The sequence below is a fragment of the Astyanax mexicanus genome, chromosome 5 (assembly GCF_023375975.1).
Source record: "Astyanax mexicanus isolate ESR-SI-001 chromosome 5, AstMex3_surface, whole genome shotgun sequence".
NCBI classification, from domain to species: domain Eukaryota; kingdom Metazoa; phylum Chordata; class Actinopteri; order Characiformes; family Acestrorhamphidae; genus Astyanax; species Astyanax mexicanus.
Genome location: NC_064412.1, coordinates 28,491,438 through 28,511,496, shown reverse-complemented (window position 1 = coordinate 28,511,496; position 20,059 = coordinate 28,491,438). Strand labels below are relative to the sequence as shown.

General features: G+C 37.7%; 1 protein-coding gene across 3 annotated transcripts in view; it reads left to right on the top strand.

The window, feature by feature from the left end:
- LOC103033314 (endonuclease V) overlaps positions 1 to 20,059 on the top strand; it is a 58,309-nt gene continuing 38,250 nt past the window's right edge. For 2 of the 3 annotated variants that reach the window (XM_049479599.1, XM_049479600.1), the window contains exons 1-7: positions 578 to 692; positions 5,237 to 5,408; positions 5,498 to 5,632; positions 8,042 to 8,081; positions 9,847 to 9,959; positions 12,802 to 12,870; positions 15,134 to 15,262. In XM_049479599.1, the coding sequence (XP_049335556.1) occupies positions 652 to 692; positions 5,237 to 5,408; positions 5,498 to 5,632; positions 8,042 to 8,081; positions 9,847 to 9,959; positions 12,802 to 12,870; positions 15,134 to 15,262 (699 nt within the window). In that variant the 5' untranslated portion in view covers positions 578 to 651. Of the gene's footprint in view, positions 172 to 577; positions 693 to 5,236; positions 5,409 to 5,497; positions 5,633 to 8,041; positions 8,082 to 9,846; positions 9,960 to 12,801; positions 12,871 to 15,133; positions 15,263 to 20,059 lie in introns of those variants that run through there. The other variant, XM_049479601.1, reaches the window with a different exon arrangement.

Below are 20,059 nucleotides of genomic sequence, written 5' to 3'. Positions count from 1 at the left end.
TGGAATCCTGTTCCATCCCTTCAAAATTACACCACAGAGCTGTGGGAAGTTGTGGGAGACTACCGAATATCAGTAAAGGCTCCCTGATGTCTGCAAGTCAGATAAAATCTCCCGGAATCTGGAACGAGTGGCCAAAGAGGGCGACTAAATGATTGCAAAAGGCATGTTGAGGTAAGGAAATGTGATACCTCACCAAGGTGCCACCACCATCTAAGCCAAAGAAATATATCTTGCTCTTGTCAGACCACAGGACATGGTCAAGACATCTATCTAATAAAGGTACTGAAGTCAAACAATGCTCTTTTAAATATTCAAATAAAACGTAATGTATAAACAAACTACTCTGCCTATTTTTTTCATTCTTTAAGATTGTAGGTTACTAATTCTTTTCAAAATATTATTTTGACGTTTGTTTAGTTTTCATTGTAAAGTGTTCTTATCTAAGAAATAGTCAGTAACAGAGAAAATCCTTATTTTTAATATTTTATAGTGAATATTTTTTTATAGGAAAGTAACAACAAAATGGCCGTCGCCTCGCAGCGCCCTAAGTAGGGCGCTTGTGGTGCGATTGGAGCGCGCCCACCGTCACCACCGTCACGCTGCGGAAAGGGGAAGCGGGGGACGCGAGTTAAAACAGACAGAGGAACATCTATGAACCGGGCGGAGGAACAGGCGCAGCAGCAGTGGGAGAGGTTTGGGTGACGCTCTTTCAGGGGGTTCTGGGGGTTTGTTTAGTCAGCGAGCGGTTTAATCCTCTCTGAGGGCGCTGTTTCACTTCAGCCATGTTTTGAGTTCTCTCTCAGTTTCACTTCAGCATAGTGGAGACTGCTGTCCAGTACAGACCACAGCCACTCACAGTATATAACCCTGACCTTTACACACGCCTGTTTAACAACACACACCCTCCGATTCACTGTCCGGCATGTTTATTATGATGTCATACTGGTTTTATTATGATGACATAATAGCACTACTGTAACCAAGAGCCCCAGTTATTTTATTGTGATATCATAAAGCCACTATTTTAACTAAGTTGGTTTAAATATTATCATCATGATGTCATAATGGTACTAAGAGTTATGTGACCAACAGTCCTAATGGGTTTATTATGATGTTAAAATGGTACTAATGTGACTTTTTTGTGATTTTTCTGATGTCATAATGCCACTATTGTAAAAAAAAAAAAAAAACGTTGTGATGATTTGAGTATCTTTATGACATTACAAAATAAAACCTAACTTCTTAGTAACATTATGACAGAATAAGTCACATTAGTACCATTTTAAGAGGTTTGGGTGATACTAATACACTCATCACAAATAAGCAATCATCTTGGTCACACTTGTTTTGTTTAGCGACATCACAATGTAGCAAAACTATTAAATACACTGGTACCATTGTGTCATCACAGGGACAGAGTTCTTGAATAATGTGGTGGCAATATGACACCACAAATAGGCAATCAAAACTCATGGTTAAACTAGTTGTGTTAATGACGTTACCATACAACAGAACTATTGAATACACTTGTTCCATTATGACATCACAAATAAGCAATCAGTACTCTTTATTACACTAGTAGTTTTAATGGAATCACAATACAACTATGGGTGGGTATCGTCACTGATTTCCCAGTTCGATTTGATTCCGATTCACAAGGTCCCGATTCAACTCAATATCGATTCATTTAGGGAAATTTTGTTACAACAAAAATTGTAGTTTAAATATGAAATGTATGTCATTTTACAAGGAACACTTAAACTTCCAGTATTCAAATATTAGTGATAATATTATATAGACTTAACACAACAGTTATATTCTTCTTTTAATATCATTTATTGTAGCTTAGTTAATTTCTACACCATGCTTTACATCTCTATACAGGTTTGGAATGGCCACTTTATTCAAATGCTTACGTGCAGGTAAATGAGCAGGTAATGAGGCTTCGGACATAACATGCTTAATAAATGTATTTATTTGCAAATAAAAGCCAACGGTGGTAACTTTAGCGCGCCGTCCGCATGTAAGGCTAGGATGTAAAGGGGGATTGGCTTCCCCGGTGAATCCGCTAACCCGCTAAGCTAACGGTGGATTCAGCCGGTCAGGTCTTACTTTAAATCAAGTACAGGCGAAAACAACACTGGAAAACAACTTAAACAGTGTTAAATGTACAAGTTTGATAAACACAGGCAGCAATGAATGGAAATACAGAAGAATATGACGTACATTTTTACAGAAACTCCCCGCAGTGCGACTCCTGGGCACTGTCTCTCATGCTCCAGCTCACCCCAGCCAGAGGGCGGTGCTTGAGAGGATGGTCTCACGAGACTGTACTCATATACGGGAAACATGGGCTAGTTTATATTAATCGATATCCGATAATTCAAATGAAGATCGATTTAAATCGAAGAATCGATTTTTTAAACACACCCCTAAATACAACAGAACTATTGAAAACACTTGTGCCATTATGACATCACAATTAAGCAATCAGAGCCCTTGTTACACTAGTGATGTTAATGCCATCACAGTGATCAAATTATTGAATATCATGTTGCCATTATGACATCACAAAAAAGCTATCAGAGCTCTTGGTTACACTAGTTGTGTTAATGAAATCATAATTGAGCTCACTAAATAGAATCATCAGGCTGATACCTGCAGATGGGTTACAATCTCTAACTGAACACCAGTTAATGGGCACTTTATTAGAAACTCCGTGGTAATTCATTGTTAACCAAGCGGCTGCGGCAGCAGTGGCACCTATACTCTGAGCACCTGATCAAAAAGCAGCCATGCTTTAGACCAAGAGAGCATGCTGGGAGACCTTTCACTCAGCAGCAGCAGGAGAGGAACATCCTGCCAGAATGCAGCAAAGCCGGTCAATCAGATGGCTGTCCGATCTGTTCCTTGCCAATGGTGGAGGAGCAGCAGTGAGCTGGCCGCTTATCTCTCAGCAGTTCCACTCCCCTGTTGATTCTCTATTGATTTGTTCCTCAAGTGCTATTTGTTCACATTGTGTCTCAGTGAGGTTCTCAGTCTGTTCTATGAAGAACTGGCCTAATTAATGACAGTACATTTACAGTAGGGATGCACCGAATATTCAGCAGCAAAAAATTGAAAATACTGAGCGCCCAGTTAGTGAGTTAGGGCATGTCATTGTGTCTTTGCTGTCGTAATGACGGGAAAAGTACACCTTGCACTGCTCTAAACATGCAAAAAGCATGTACTTATTCTCTTAATTATTCATAGGTGTGTTTGAGCATAACGGGAAATAAATAGATCAATGTGTCACACGACACATTGTGCTCTGACTTTGGCGGATTGGTATTTTAACAACGCAGTGCTTCTGTGCTTCTCAGCATAGGAAACTGACCTGCTGGGTTTATGCTGGGTGACTTGAAGGCAAGTCACTTATGGAAACAGCTGTGTTGTTGTTGTAAACGTTGGGTTTTTGTGCTGCTCTGCGTGTGTGTGTTATTAGTGTGTGTGTGTGTGTGTTATTAGTGGGTGTGTTTGCACACTGAGAGTGCACAGCACACCTGCATTGCCAAGATAGCAATGAACATCTGACGGTTGGTTGACTGTTGTTTAGGTTGTTCTAAGCCTGTGGCACACTTGTGTTTTCCGTTGCTAAGATCTCACTTCCAGGTCACCACGCCTAATGGCCTAAATATATTCACAAGCACCTTTGCTATTTAAACGACACAGACACAAGCCGTGATAATGGACTGTTGGCGGGGTGTAAAATAGCAATGAGCATTGTGATGCTCCTTTTGCAGGGTGTAAGATAAAGTTATTTATACCGAACAATACCATTTTTGATGTCACAATCAAATCGGAGTTGAGATGTTAAAAAAGCCAATGTATAATACCAGGAAATATTTTAATAATGTGTTTTTTTCATATTTTTTTCTTTAAAAAGCAATACAGAATACATGTGTTTAATTTATCAAATGGGAGTTTCAAAATTGGCTAAAATTAAATAATAAAAAGAAAATCTCCTAAGCTGTGTAAGGTAGAGGTGGGCAATGTAAGAATATTTTATCATATTCAGTGCTAAAAGAATACTAGCCCAACTTTACAGGGCGAGTCAAATGTCACAGGACACCCTTTTATTTCAGAAATAAATATGGTGGCTTTCAAGATGGCTGCCATGTTCTGGATATAGCCTAAAAAAGCCCCCTCACTCATTACTTTCTGGGGTGTTCAGATAAAGTATGTCATTTTACTTTTAGTTTAGTTTCCCTTTTGTTTTCAAAATAGAAATGCTGTCCAGCGACTATTAAATATTGAACTGAAATTTAGGGCTTTTTCACACCTGAAAGTCCAGACTAGAGTCCGCTCCAATGTTACATTTTATACACTGTAAACCACTAAGATTAAATCGGTAAAATCTGTAAAATTGGATGTTTCCAAGCATTACACAACTATTTTAAATTAGGTGAACATTTATGGGCACGTATACATTAAACCAAAGATTGAATCAGCCTATAATAACTGAGTTTAGTCTGTTTCCATTGGCAGCTTGTTTTCATTGGCTTCTGTCACAATCTGTTTGCATACTGGGTGTGTCCCCCATTTTCTGACTCTCACCATCAGTGTGTAGTAATTCCCCAGGGCTACCTTAGGTAAACTTGTAGCTCATATAAAATGATAAGCTGTCTGGCCTCTGTGTTTTAGGCTGTAAGAACAAGCATCATTTTCTGAGCTGCTAACTATTTTTTTGGCTGTATGAGATACTGTTTTTATGAGTAAAGTGAAATCTAAGAGAACCTAAATACAAATATATTTGATTTATTTTGCCATAACTTTCAGTGTAAAATTATTTCGCAAAGCAGTTGATATAACAAAAAAATGAAAATCAATTAAATGAACTGACAATTTAGGCATAGTAACTAAAAGTTATCGACTAACTCTTGTGTTAAGTTTGAGACATTGTTGTTCTCTTTGTTTCTCCCAGAAGAATATTTTTCTAAAGTGTTTTATTCTGCAGTAACAGCATCTACTCTTCTAAGAAGGCTTTATACTGGGTTTTGAAACATTGCTTTGAGCAAGATTTGATTGTATTCAGCCCCAACAAGAACATCAGTGAGGTCAGGTACAGATGCTGGATGATGCCACAGAACAGTGCCATAGAGCAGTTGAGGGTTCAAGCATAGAAATTATTTATGGTGTCTGGGCCACTGCGAGCTGAGTTTGGTGTGTGTGTGTGTGTGTGTGTGTGTGTATGAAGGGAGCAGGAGTGTTTGAAGCAGCGCTTGGTGGAGGAGGACACAGATGCCTGGCAGACAGACCCAGACTTCAGTGGGCTGAAGAGAGTGGGGGGTGTGGACCTGTCCTTCATTAAAGGAGACGAGATCAATGCCTGCGCTCAACTCGTCGTTCTGAGCTACCCTCAACTAGAGGTTAGGCAGAGCTTTACACTCTTATACTATTAGTAATAACAATATTTATTTAATAATCTATGCCCCCCCCCCCCCCTCACTGTTTGTAGGTGCAGTATGAGGTCAGTGAGATGGTCAACCTGAGCGCCCCCTATATTGCTGGATTTCTGGCTTTTAGAGAAGCTCCTCCCCTTTTGCAGCTTCTACAGAGACTGGAAAAAGAGCAGCCCTCTCTAATGCCACAGGTTACAAAACACACATAAACACACACACACACACACACACACAGGTCTAATCCCTTTTTACCCCTTGATCACTTAGCTTATACACCTATATGTTTTGCGTGTTCGTGCATGAGGTGTATGCCTGTCCCGATTCTTGTTGGGATAGAGGGTAGAGCTTAGTTTGGGACCAAAAATCCAGCCCAACTCTACCTAAGCCCCCCGTATGTCCTGTTCAAGGCCAACCCGACTTGTTCCATAAACTGTCATTATGAGCCCGAGCATGATTTAAACCTGAAATGTAGTTTTTTAAATACAATTCCGAGTTGAGCGAATGAGCAAAATCTGTTTAGAATGATACTTATAAACAGTGCAACACAGAAAAAGCTGTTAAAACTAAATTACTAAGATCCCAACAACTCTTTTTTTAGTTTAAGGCCAGGACGTAGTGCTGGGCGATTATGGCATAAAAAATAATCTTTGATTTTTTTCACAAAAAAAATCAAACAACAGATGACAAAGAAGTAGTAAAAAAATATATAATCATATCATGTGCTGGCCTCATGTACACACACTGCGGAAAAAAATCACACACTGACGGACGCTGGAATGCGGGTTTGTGACTGAAAGTTGAAGGAGAGATTATTATTGTTTTCCACCAATAATCACGGATCCTCACCTGAAAGCAGTGAGGATGCAGTTTTTAGAAACGGTGGGATTTATTTTTAGATAAATATATGCTTTATTCCACTGGTGTGTGTGTCAAAAGTGCTGGAACAGTGCTGGAACTCGGATTGAGCGGAATTAAAATATTGGTGTAGGCCTGTCACAATAAGATTTTTTTTTGTGGACGATATATTGTCCCAGAAATTATTGCGATACACAATATTTTTGTAATTTTAACTATTTAATGCCACTGACATAATGATAACAGAATAGAATAAGCAAAAAGCAATTATACATATTTTAAAAGCAACAAAATTTGAACTTATCATTTATTATAATTAGTTTGGAAATTATATACTTATTTCTTCACCTACTTCAGTCCACACTGTATATGGAGGCACAGTTAGTGAAACATGACTGAGTAAAATACTGTTCACTGTTATATGTGTGAACAAACATACAAATAAACACAATAGACGATATCACGATTATCAAAAATTATTGAGGTCATATTCATTTATTGTATGATAAATTGATATTGCAGTTGTGACAGGCCTACATGCGTGCATTAGTCTGCAGGAGGCGCCGGTAACAAGGGTAAGACATAGCGTTTTCGGATATTTTCGATTAAAAAGATAAAATGTCTGTATGTAAAATCACGATTACTCCATTTTGAAAATCGCATTAAAACTGAAATCCGAATTAATTGTGAAAATCGCCCAGCACTACCAGGACATAGGACATGTTTTAGCTTTAGCCCTGTGGTACGTTCCAGAAGAGTGATATCATGTACATGTGTAATCCAGAGGATGGGTGCAGGAATGGAGAGTTCAAAACACATTTTAATTATTGCCTTTTTGGCTGCTGTGAGACACAGGGCATTTTCTTTAACAAATGAAAGTGATGTGAAATATATAGTCCCGATCCGGCCCAAGCTTGGGTTGGGCATCAGGTTGGGCTCGGGCAGAGAATCTAAACTGTAATAGAGGGGGAGGGTGAAGTGCTAATCAGCGACACACTTCAAACAGAGGGTTATGAGAAATCACCAGCATGATAGGGTCGCCTGCTAATAAAGCAGTGTTCTTTTTTTATTCATTTATTTTGACCACAAATCGGGTTCTCGAAGATTTGTTCCAATTTGGTATGTTCCATTTCTCAGAACATTCAGAAAAAAGGGCTAGGGGTAACAGTGAGGAATGGGATTTGGCCATTATTTCTAAGCAGCACACAACCTTTGAATTTGGGCCCAAATATGACTGAATACTTTATGTAATGTTATATTATTGAATTATTATCTGTCACAACATTTCCAGTATAATTTATTCTCTCTCTCTCTCTCTCACTCTCTCTCTTTCTCTCTCTCTTTTCCTCTTTGTTTCTCTTTCTTCTTAAACTCTCTCTTCCTCCCTCTCTCACACTCAGCCCACATTACACTCCTACACTCATCCTCTCTTAGCCGCTTTCTCCTTTTTCACTCTCTCTCTTTCTTCTTGTTTCTTGTTTTATGTCCTTTGTTTGCTGTTTTTTCTTTCTTTTTTCATTTCATCCTTCCCCCTGCTTTCTCTTTCTCTCTCTGTCTCTCTCTCTTTCTCACGTGTCTCTCCATCACTTGGCCATCTGAGTCTTCCTGATTCATCACCACTTTTGGACGGCTGCTCTGTGTGTTCACTCAGATGATGAATGTGAAGTTTACTTTCTAAATATTAATTTTCTGTCATGAGAATAAACCCCCACATAAACCCCCACTCTCTGTCTGTTCCGCTGCAGGTGCTGTTTGTTGACGGAAACGGTCTCTTTCATTACAGAGGTGAGCTGGGAGTTGAATTGATTCTGCAGAGAGGTAGAAAATTTACAAGCACTGCTAATTATTGCAGGATATTTACCTGTACCTGAAAATGATCTGTAGAGATGATATACAAATAAAAAAAACACTGTGGTGCTTGCTGTTGTTGTGTGTGTGACTATATTAGCTTAACCATTCCCAGTGCACTCCTGGAGGAAGACCAGTATTCCCAGTTGCCACCCAACATCTAGTTTATCATTAAATTAAACCAGATGCACTCCTGGTGAAACTTATCAAACCCATACAGTATCAGTTACAGAGTTACAGAAAAGATCACAGTCAAACCCATGCTCTTCTTACTTCTATCTTCTAACAAACATCTTAATAGCTTTATTAACCACCATCACATTCTGACCACTGATTTTATGTTTATTTGGGTTTATTCTAATGTGATATAGAGTTTATTACAGTAGATACACTCACTGACCACTGACTTTATGTTTATTTTGGTTTATTCTAATGTTATATAGAGTTTATTATAGGTAGATACTCTCACTGACCACTGACTTTACTGACTTTATGTTTATTTGTTTTTATTCTAATGTTATATAGAGTTTAATATAGGTAGATACTCTCACTGACCACTGACTTTACTGACTTTATGTTTATTCGTTTTTTTTTTCTAACGTTATATAGAGTTTATTACAGGTAGATACTCTCACTGACCACTGATTTTAGGTTAATTAGGGGGTTTATTCTAATGTGATATAGAGTTTATTACAGGTAGATACACTCACTGACCACTGACTTTATGTTTATTTGTGTCACGTCTTAGCCCTGTCTCATGTCTTTGTGTGTCTTCCCCACATGACCTGTGCCCCTCTGTGTCTCCTGTCAGTAGTTTTCCATCACGTGTTTCTCATTTGTAGCTCCGCCCCTTCCCCAGGTGTTTCCAATTCTTGCGTGTTTCATGTTACTATAAAAAGCGCTCCTCTGTCACTTGTCCCTCGTCGGTCTTTGCACCTTCCTCTGTTGTTTTGTCGCTCCTGGTTATTCTTGTTTCATTCGTCACTCCCTAGTTCCCTGCTTAGTGTTTTGCTTCTTGTTGTTTTTGCCGTGTAAATATATCCCTGCCCTGTTTAGTTTTGTTTATTTCTTGGTTATTTTTGGTAGTTTCTAGTTTCTTGTTTATTCCTTGTTTATGTTCTTAGCTTTGTTTGTTTATTTGTTTATTTACTCCCTGTTTGTTTATATCTTTAGTACTTCTTGTTTGTTTAGTTTATGTTCACTAGTTCCTCTCGTTTGTTTTGGTTTACTTTATTATTACATGTTCTTTGTTATTTGTTTATCTTTGTTATTTATTTATATATATTTATTAAATTATTCGTTTCGTCCCTACCTGCACTTGCGTCCGTCTCCTCGTCTCCCTGCCTGGGTCACCCCCCATTGTGACAATTTGGGTTTTTTCTAATGTGATATAGAGTTTATTATAGGTAGATACTCTCACTGACCATTGACTCTACTGACTTTATGTTTATTTGTTTTTTTTTTCTAATGTTATATAGAGGTTATAATAGATAGATAACCTCACTGACCACTGACTTTATGTTTATTTGAGTTTTTTCTAATGCTATATAGAGTTTATTATAGGTAGATACTCTCACTGACCACTGACTTTACTGACTTTATGTTTATTTGGGTTTATTCTGTTATACACAGATAAATAGATCTTGTATCTTTAACTATATTATTGGGTGTGTGTGTGTCTGTGTGTGTTGCTGTTCCTCAGAGTTTGGCCTGGCTTGTCACCTTGGAGTACTTTCGGACTTGCCCTGTGTGGGCGTGGCTAAAAACCTGCTGCAAGTGCAGGGCGTGTCTAAAACTGATGAACATTTGTCACAGGTAGGAAACACATACTATTTGTTAGGGAATATGAGCACAGGTGAATAATAATAATAATAATAACAATAAAGCCAATGCTTAGACAGTTGCTCCACCCTGGAGATTTTATTAGTTATGAATTTACTGGATTTACTAGGGGAGAAAACTGTAGATTATGTGTTTTTCATTGATTGATTTCTTCAGCTTGGTTTGGAAGACATAGCTGTATAACCTGAGTTCTGAGTTCACCGTGAGTGTTTTTCTTTTTCACACTCAGGATGTTTCAGGATGTTGCGTCACTCGCACAGATGCTCTGTATAGCTCTGAAGTGTGTAATGGGTGTTTCCCAGATGGGAGTGATGGTGTGTGTGTGATTTAGGGAGAGAGAGATGGAGAGGGGGGGAAAGTGAGAGTGTGAGACGTCTAGTGGTTGAAGAGTTTCCTGATGGGTATTTCCCAAGCTGCCTCGTCTGTGGTGGCTCCTCAGGCTACAGGCTTTCGTTTGTTTTCATATGATTTTATTAGTTTGAATTTGATAAATCCAACAATATTACATTCCCTGTATTATTTTTAAACCAGCTAATATTTCTTTGTTTGTTAATGTCCGATACGGTAGATATTATGAGAATTCTGACTGACAAGGTTGTATTTGATGTGTTTGAAAAGCAGTAAATAAGTCCCTTTAAGGCTGTACACAAGCTTACCCCTATTTTATGTGCTACTTCAGACCCCGTTCAGTTCAGTTCCAGTCCCAGGAGGGCTCTGGTTCTTGCTCTGAGGTCAGTTCTGATACCAGCGGCCAGAGTAACCCCTTTTCCTGTCTTTCTTCCCGAGATGACTCCAGCTGCTTCTCACTGTGCCACTGCAGTTCCAGCTCCCTGTGTCATGATGAGCACAGAATTGCAGACACGTGCAGATACTGATAAAAATATATGTTTATTATAAAAATAAACAGATGTAATACGTGGTTGATACAGAAAACAGTTAATCACCAGAAACCAGAGCAATGTAGACAAAACCATACCATAAACGAGAGACAGTCCAGAGTTCATACACGAGAGATCCAATGTCAGAGGTAATCCAAGAGGCAGTAGTGAAAACACAGTCCAGGTAATACACAAGCAATCCAATATCAGAGGCAAAGGCAATAATCGGCGTTGAGAAAACAAAAGCAAGGTCATACACAAGATACACAAACTGAGACAAGAGATATAGAACGCTTTGTAATGAGGAGAACCTACAATACGCGGAGTGGGTGTTTGTGTGGAGTGCTCTTTTATAGTGCCAGTAATCAGTATTCAGGACTTCCTGGAGGAAGCAGGTGAGGTGTCACGTGATCAGGTGAGTGCGTGATGTCAGCGGGTGGTGCATTCTGGGTAATGTAGTTGTTGACCTGAGAACCTCCGTTAGAGCTGGGTGTGGAAGGGACAGAGGAGCTAACAGCACCAGACGTGACACCCTGGGCCACTCTAGTATTAAAGTGAATCAGATGTATTTATACAGCGCTTTTTACAGCTTATATTGTCGCAAATCAGCTTTACAGAAATGTGATCGCAAGACAAAGAATCAGACAAAACACTAAACATACAATACAGAACCTCCAGTGAGCATCAGAGGCAAGGAAAAACTCCCTCAGATCTGGAGGAGAAAGAAAACCTTGGAGGAACCAAGGCTCACATGTACCTCGTACTATCACATGAAATATCAAGGCTAAAATATAAGGAGGACCTATCCTCCTCTGGTCAGACAACTTGTTGTTAAAAAGTCATTATACATCTGCATACAGTACAGGCCAAAAGTTTGGACACACCTTATTCAATGCGTTTTCTTTATTTTCATGACTATTTACATTGTAGATTCTCATTGAAGGCATCATAACTATGAATGAATACATGTGGAGTTCTGTACTTTTTGAAGAAACTAGAATATAAAACATGTTTTCATTTATTTTACCTTTTTTTGTTAAGTACATGTGTTCATTCATATTTTTGATGCCTTTGGTGAGAATCTACAATGTAAATAGTCATGAAAATAAAGAAAATGCATTGAATGAGAGGTTGTTTCCTGTACTGTATATCTACTATATACAGGTGAATAGCCACACCAGCAGTGAAAGAAGTTCGATTGTCTATCAGTATGAGGCCGGACAGGTTGGCAGTGAGGAATTCAGTTTGACTGGATTTATAGGGAACAGACAATATGCTACATTATGCAACATATGCTAAAGACGTTGGCAGGACTGAATACAACAGCCTAACTAAAGGGAGAGAGCCAGAAGGTAACATAGACATGGAGGCACCCTGAAAAACTGGTATCTACACACTCCACCCTCCACAAACCTGAGTGATGCTGTTGTGCAGTGGCCAGGACAACAGCACCAGCATCTCAGTTTACCACAATTCCCTATGTCTATGGACCCCTGAATCTGCAGCTTTTACCTAAGGGAAAACATTAATTGTATGTTCCTGTCTCCAGAGCAGTCCTAGCTTCTGACCACTGCCCTGACTAGCAGTTTAGACACGCCTGCTCGACCGTTGAGGTCTGGGTCGCCTCAGTAAAGCCATTATGCCTCAACTGTAGCCTCTCTCAAACCTCATCATGTTACACATAAAAATTCCATTTATCCTCATTTCCGCACCACTCTCCGGGAAAGGCTTTTAGGATCAGAGTAGAGCTGGAAGAGAGAATCATTGGAGGACTGTGCGTGTGTGTGTGTGTGTGTGTGTGTGTGTGGTAAAATCGAACAGATGCCAGTGTTTTCTCAATGTACCCACAATCTCCCAGAGACCTGCAAAAACACTGTGGTTTCTGTTTGTTTAACTGTGGAGACTCTCTCTCTCTCTATCAATCTATCTCTCTGTAGATCAGTTCTCTGAAGAAAGCTGGAGACACGTTTCCTCTGACTGCAGCCTCTGGGAGAACACTCGGACAGGTGTGCTGCTGTTTTCTGATAAAAAAAAAAAAAATTCTTTATTGCTCTAATTTTATATTGTAGATCTGGGGGTGAGGCTGCAAAGAATTCTTTGTGGTTTTGGTTAGCTCTTTTCTTTCATCTGTTCACTTAATAGACATGTCTATGTATATTTGTTATTTTTATTTTAAGAAATACATTGTTTGGATGGGGTGTTCAAGTTTTACAATCATCTTCGTTTTTTTTTTTTTTTTTGTCTGACGATCACTTTGATGATCCTACCTACCTAAAACAGTTTCTAATTATTAGTGCCATAAGTAGTAAGCAATAAGTGATAAGTTCAAATATACTGATAAAAAAACAGTGTTCGGTTCTGGAACAGCTACTTTCCATAGGCCATTAGGCTGCTGAACAGCCAGTGGCACAGCGTACCAGTCAACTGGAACATTCAGCCCACAGTCAGTCACAAAACCCTGTTTCACCAAACCTTGTCTCACCGCACTTTCATCGTTTTTGTATTTACAGCTCTGGAAAAAATGTTTTAATCAGACTAAAATGTGCTGGTGTGAAAACACCCTAAATTAGCTGTGTATTTATCATGAGTATGTACAGCTTTAGAAAAAAATGAAGAGACCACTTCAGTTTCTGAATCAGTTTCTCTGATTTTGCTATTTATAGGTATATGTTTGAGTAAAATTAACATTGTTGTTTTATTCTATAAACTACAGACAACATTTCTCTCAAATTCCAAATAAAAATATTGTCATTTAGAGCATTTATTTGCAGAAAATGAGAAATGGCTGAAATAACAAAAAAAGAATGCAGAGCTTTCAGACCTCAAATAATGAAAAGAAAATAAGTTTATATTCATAAAATTTTAAGAGATCAGAAATCTATATGCATCTTGGCATGTTCTCCTCCACCAGTCTTACACACTGCTTTTGGATAACTTTTGCCACTCCTGGTGCAAAAATTCAAGCAGTTCAGATTAGTTGGCTTGTGTTTATCCATTTTGCTCTTGATTATATTCCAGAGGTTTTAAATTTGGTAAAATCAAGAAAACTCATCATTTTTAAGTGGTCTCTATTTTTTTTCTAGAGCTGTATATATTGTACATGTTAGTCAGTGCAATATTATATGTAAAATGCATCTATAGTGTTATAGTTTTATATATTGTGTTATACTACCTTACAGGACTATGCACTCATAGTTTTATCTTACGTTTAAACCTGTGCTACTGTAATGTGACAATAAACCTAATTTCTTTTGATTTAATTTTATATAAACTGATTAAATAAAACAATCAGAAGTAATTTAGCATTACCAACCAGCTGATATATTGGTTGGTTAAAAAACCTTTTTTTTTTTAAACATGCTTTATGACCATCATAAAGGATTTGTTTTCATCACAAGGTGGTGGGGCACTAAAGTTCATTACTCTCATAACTACATTAATGACATAATGAACAATAACTTTATAGGCCCTACAACAGAACCTTGTGGGACTCAACAAAACATGCTACCCCTATATGAACACCAAACATTATTGTTTATTTCTACAAGAGGTTAAATTAAATTAAATAATAAACTTAGGATTCAGGAGGTTCAGGATAGGGAGTAGGACTATATATGGTCTGGAAACCCCTGTGTTAATTTCGCCTCAGACCCGAGAGACTAAGTCGGGCAGTTCAGCTCAGAATAGCTTTGTTAATTATCTGATGAGGCTTAAATGAGGCGGAGGTGCTAAAATTTGTGGCTCTGAAGGGACTGGAGTCTCACAGCCCTGAAATAGACTCTACTTTAGTAGCACTGGAGTTGGAAACACTGAAATATCTCCTATATGAACAGTATGAACTTCTTAAAGCTCTTTAAACTGATCTAGATGATCAGTATTTGGTTTCCACATGTTCTTCTTATTTGTCCACATGCTCCTCTTGTAGTTGTTGGACTTTTCTTCTCCACGGATCTCCCAGCACAGTCCCATGAGCACTGCATAAATTTCACGAAAACTGTGCTAAATTTTGCTCCATTTGTTGTGGTTTCCCAAAAGTAGATACTTTTGAGATACTTTACTTTATTACTGGTAGAGAGAGCATGATCAATGTGATACACTCTTGACTGTTGCTTTCAGGAAACCCAGCCCTAATGTGCCGTTTGTTTTGACTGCCAGTGTAATTCAGTTATCAATTAAGATACACTTACTATCATATTGCATTTTAAAATGTGTTTGTGTGCATTGTGTATATGTGTGTGTGTGTGTGTGTGTGTTTATCTTTCCTCTCAGGCCCTTCGAAGTTCAGGCAGCAGCACTAAACCAGTCTATGTGTCTGTGGGTCATCGGATCAGTCTGGCTACAGCAGTCCGTCTCACACTCTCCTGCTGCCGGTACCGTGTACCTGAACCTATACGACAGGTAAACACACACACACGCACACACACACTTTATTATTTTAAACAACAAAGGCAAAATAGGATGCAAAAAAAAACAACAACAAAATGTACACAAAGAAAATAACTTGAAACTACCTCCAGCATGTTTGGCAGCTGTGGCTAAAAAACTTAGGTTTTTGATTTAAAAAATATTTTTTTTATCTAAAACGAATGTGTCTTATGATGTCTTACATATTAAAAGGTCTGTGTTCTTATTTGTACACACTGCATTTTGCTATTGCCAAATATGATAGGCATGTTAGCGTACTGATTAAACAGTAGACTCCATTAAACCTGACCAACAGCATTTTTCATGGCTCTGTGTCACAGCTGCCAACCACAGGACAGACAAGTGTGGAAACCAAACACTCGCTTTATTTAATAAAGGATCAGGCTTATAAGAATAGTCAGGGACAGGCAGGGTCAAAACCAAATGGAAGCCTAAACGTACCAGAGTATGCAGGCAAAGAGGTCATACACAGGAAATCCACAACTGAGCAAAAAGGGCTAGGCAAGAGAAAAGTCTAAGTACAAAATAGGTTGGTAACGAGTAATCAAACAAACAAACAAACAACCAATAGTGGGCTAGGCAAATAGGATAAACGGTGAAGCAAAAAGGGTCGGAAACAAACGGTCAAAACAACAAAGGAAACGTGAGGTAAAAGAGCTATAGAAATAGATTGAATATCGGGATAGAGTAAAAACAGGGGTTATATATATATTCTAAAAAGTCCAGGTGTGAGCAATGATTTGAAGCACGGTAAACCGGAACGCCAATGCATTATGTGATGTGGCATGTCCGGAGGGTTCAGCACAGGTGCTTTTTTGGAAGAACTAGAGTCTGTGGCAGGCAGACAGACAGTGATAGGACTGTTTTTTCAAATTTAGCACAGTTTTCATGAATGCTATATGTGCATTCATTTGTGTTTGATTTTATTTATGTTTTAAAGAAAATACATGATTAACAAGCTTACTGTAAAGTCTGTAAAAAATGTTGTTGTGGGTTTTTGCCATTTTGCTATTGCAGAAATAGTCTCAATTTTTTATTCTATTTAAATATATATATTTTTTCCCCAAAACCTGCAGATTCCCTGTGTGTGGATATACAAAACTATGAGCATTTTTCTTAGTTCTGTCTGGAGGAAAATTTAATGTATGCCTTTATTATTGATGTGTTTTGCTATAACTGTAATAACACATCACACGTCTGATGTTTCTTGGTGGCTTTATTACTGCCCTTAAAACCTTTTACAAAAACAGAACAAAATGTAGAAAAAATGTCTGTAGGTCAAGTAGATCTAATAAACTCAAAAATCAGTACAGTGAGACTGTAGATATAGAGTTTTCCTGAATTTCTGAGGTAAATATTTCAAGAAATACACACAAATGTCATATGTTCAGAAAGCTCCACTTCTGTAGTCCAAGAGGTATATTCACATTTGTTAATATTCTTATCGCTTATGAAGTTATTTCAGGTTAAGCACAGCATGACCTGAACAGACTTCATACTTTAAACAGTTAACTGAAAGAGAGAGTGTTCAGTATGATGTTCGCTTGATGCATTTAGGGGTCATCTTTTTGCTAAGATGCCAAGTATGGCAAGTGGTCACGACTTTTAAAATCTCAGAACTGCTTTACATACTGTTCACTCTACATTACTGCCACTGGGAGGTGCTGTTCTGCTACACTTCAGCAGTAAAGCACAGCCATGGCCTATCATTTCCTGCATGTCTCTCTGAATCTTTCACTTATACAGTGCACCTGTTTCTTACTGGCCAGCCGTGATTTGTCACATTTAAAATAATTCACACACACACACACACACACACACAAGCTCCCTCACACTCACACACTCTAATACTGACAATATGCATTTGTTGGCCACTGTATTGTTTACACCTTATGAAGTTTAACAGCATTTTTACTGGTATTCACACAGATTTCCACCTAAGAGGTAGGGGTGTACCATATCGTATTGTACGCAATATATATTAAAAATAATATTATACCCTGAAATGTCATCTCACATCACCCATCCCTAATTATCACATCAGGGTACTACTTTTTTGCTATTTCACATTTTTCTTATTACCCATTATATATCTACTAGTCAAATGTCAAGTATCGTTCATTTTACTTCATTCCTGGATATATGGAGATATTAGGAGTCATATTAGTATCATAACATTCTGGATACAAAACTTCTGTTACAAATCGAATAAAATTCTTAAAATTTTAATATCTCAGTTAGGGGTGTGCCGTATCATATTGTATGCAATAATAAAATAAATTTTGATTGTGTTGCAGTAGTGCATTCTTGAAATATTTTTTTTAATTCAATGGAGTATCGTCATCACGAAAATACCGTGAAATATCATGATATTATTTTAGGGCCATATCGCCTACCCATACTAATTTTCAATATTTACTCATTTACAAAATTTACACTTTATTACAAATCTTATGGAATGTTTTCTATAATGTTTGGGGGGGGGCAGTTTTTCCATGTCCGCAGTGCTGCCTACTTCAGTTAAATATTTTTTTAATAGATTAAAAATCACCATTTTTGTAATTATTTAATTATATATAAGTTACTAAAATAAAGAAGATTTGATAATACCCTCCAATAAGGGTCACAAATAATAGTACTTTTTACAGTTCTAAACATTGGTAAATGGTAAGGTAATAAAACAAATTATTAAGTGAAAGTAGTTAAGACATTTTTACCGTTACTAAATTACAATGATTAAGAATGTTGTTAATAACAATTAATGAAGACATTGATTTAGACAATTCCTTGTCCATCCTGTCATCTTCAGATAAACTTCTCCATTAAGAAAGTAACTTTTGGCATCAGTGACTTTACAACCGTTTATTTCCCAGGGAATGAAGACACGTACTACATGTTTAGCAATTAAAAATTGTTTTTGACTTATAGTTTCTCATATTGTCTCCATTCTTTGCTGAGCTAAAGCTTAATGCCCACTCTGTTCTGGTAAAATTTCAAGGTAATTAAAATAGTTTTAGAAATAATTTTTGAAAAATGTATTCTTAGAAATGGAACAAGGTCATCATGAACAATTAAAGTTTTTTTTTATTCATAGTTTTCCTATTTTCTCTAAAATTCTCCACCTTGTTATTGTCCACCCATTTTTAAAATGTAAGTTTCATTGTTAGAAAGTGAGGAGCTAATAGGTGCAGTTTTCTCATAATTACCTTAGACAGTTTCAGTAAAATAAATGTGTTTCACATAAAATAAAAAGGTGTTTTCATAGTACATGTGTCTGATAACTGAACTCACATAATTCACTACTGTTACTGACTGTAATAAAACACCATTTAAAGAACAAAAAAAAATAGCTCACAGTGAAAGCTAGCCAGGTTAAAGTACAGCTTCCAAATATGGTGGAGGTAGTTTTACATACTGTTGCAACTAAGATTTAATCTAAGATACATTTACAGCAGCATAGGTGTTCTTTATCAAACCTATTCTCAATAAATAAACTGGCAGATGAGGTGGCTGTTCTTTATTTTCTGGCTAAAATTCAGCTGGGCTAACGCACCAAGCTGATGATCACACAGGGAGAACACAAGGAAGGCTCTCAGAAATGCTGAGCAGAGTGTATTTGTGTAAGCAGACAGGTGCACCACAATTAAAGCCTCCGCAAAGGCTTTCCACAGTCACACGACGGTGGACGCAATTTTCTCATTACGAACAGGTTGCGGAAAGATTGGCCAATTTGTATTCAGCCAGAAAAACACACACAGGCATGCACACACACACAACCACGTGTAAGAGAAAGCTAGACAAATTTGAGCTCCAGACTCTCCACTCTTCTTTCTTTCTGTGGAGAAGTAAAGTGATAGTTCAGCCAATAAATACATATATAAATAAATATGTCATTTCCACCCAGGTAATTGATAAGTCAAGTCCCGTTTGGCATCTAAAGTTTAGTTTCTTTAGCTTTACGCTGCAGCTATGTACCCTTTTTGGGCTGTAATACACAGTGGGTATTATGTTTACCTATCAGTGCTGAAGTCTTGGGTTCAAGTCCACATCTGGCTGGAGTTTCCAGGATCTTCACTGTGTGCGTGTTAGTTTTCTCCCACAGTCCAAAAACGTTGTAATCACGTGAATTTGTTATTTCTAAATTGCCCAGAAACTGGTTAAAGGTTCTAAACATTTCAAGAGTGTTTTTAACCCAGTAGTTTGTTTCTGTGGTCCAATTTAGTTAACAATTGATAAGTATAACAGTATGTCCTTGCGGAGGAAAACCGCAAGTGAAAAAAAATCATCACAAAAGACATGTAAGGACATTCCCTCCACTTATTGAACAAAGATGTCTGGGGAAGAGCAAAAAAAAATAAATACAAGAATGTGGTTATGTGTTCCAGATTAGCATGCATTTCTGTACAATTTAGCATTTAGGGATGGCATACGTTATTAGCTGTAGTAATTATCTGGGTAATAAATCAGTTAAACTGCACCTGAACAGCTTTTTAGCTCAAACATGAGGAGTAAATTTTATAGTTGGGTTGGATCATTGTTGGATCATTTTCTCACCACAAATGAACTGTGCCACACTTTGTTTGGGACCTGTTGTTTTTAATTTCACACCTGCTCAAATGAACCACACCAAGGGTGCAAAAAAACCAGCGCATGTTTTAATCAGACTAAAATGTGCTGGTGTGAAAGAACCCTAAATTAGCTGTGTATTTATCATGAGTATATACAGCTCTGGAAAAAACTGAAAAGACCACTTCAGTTTCTGCTATTTAT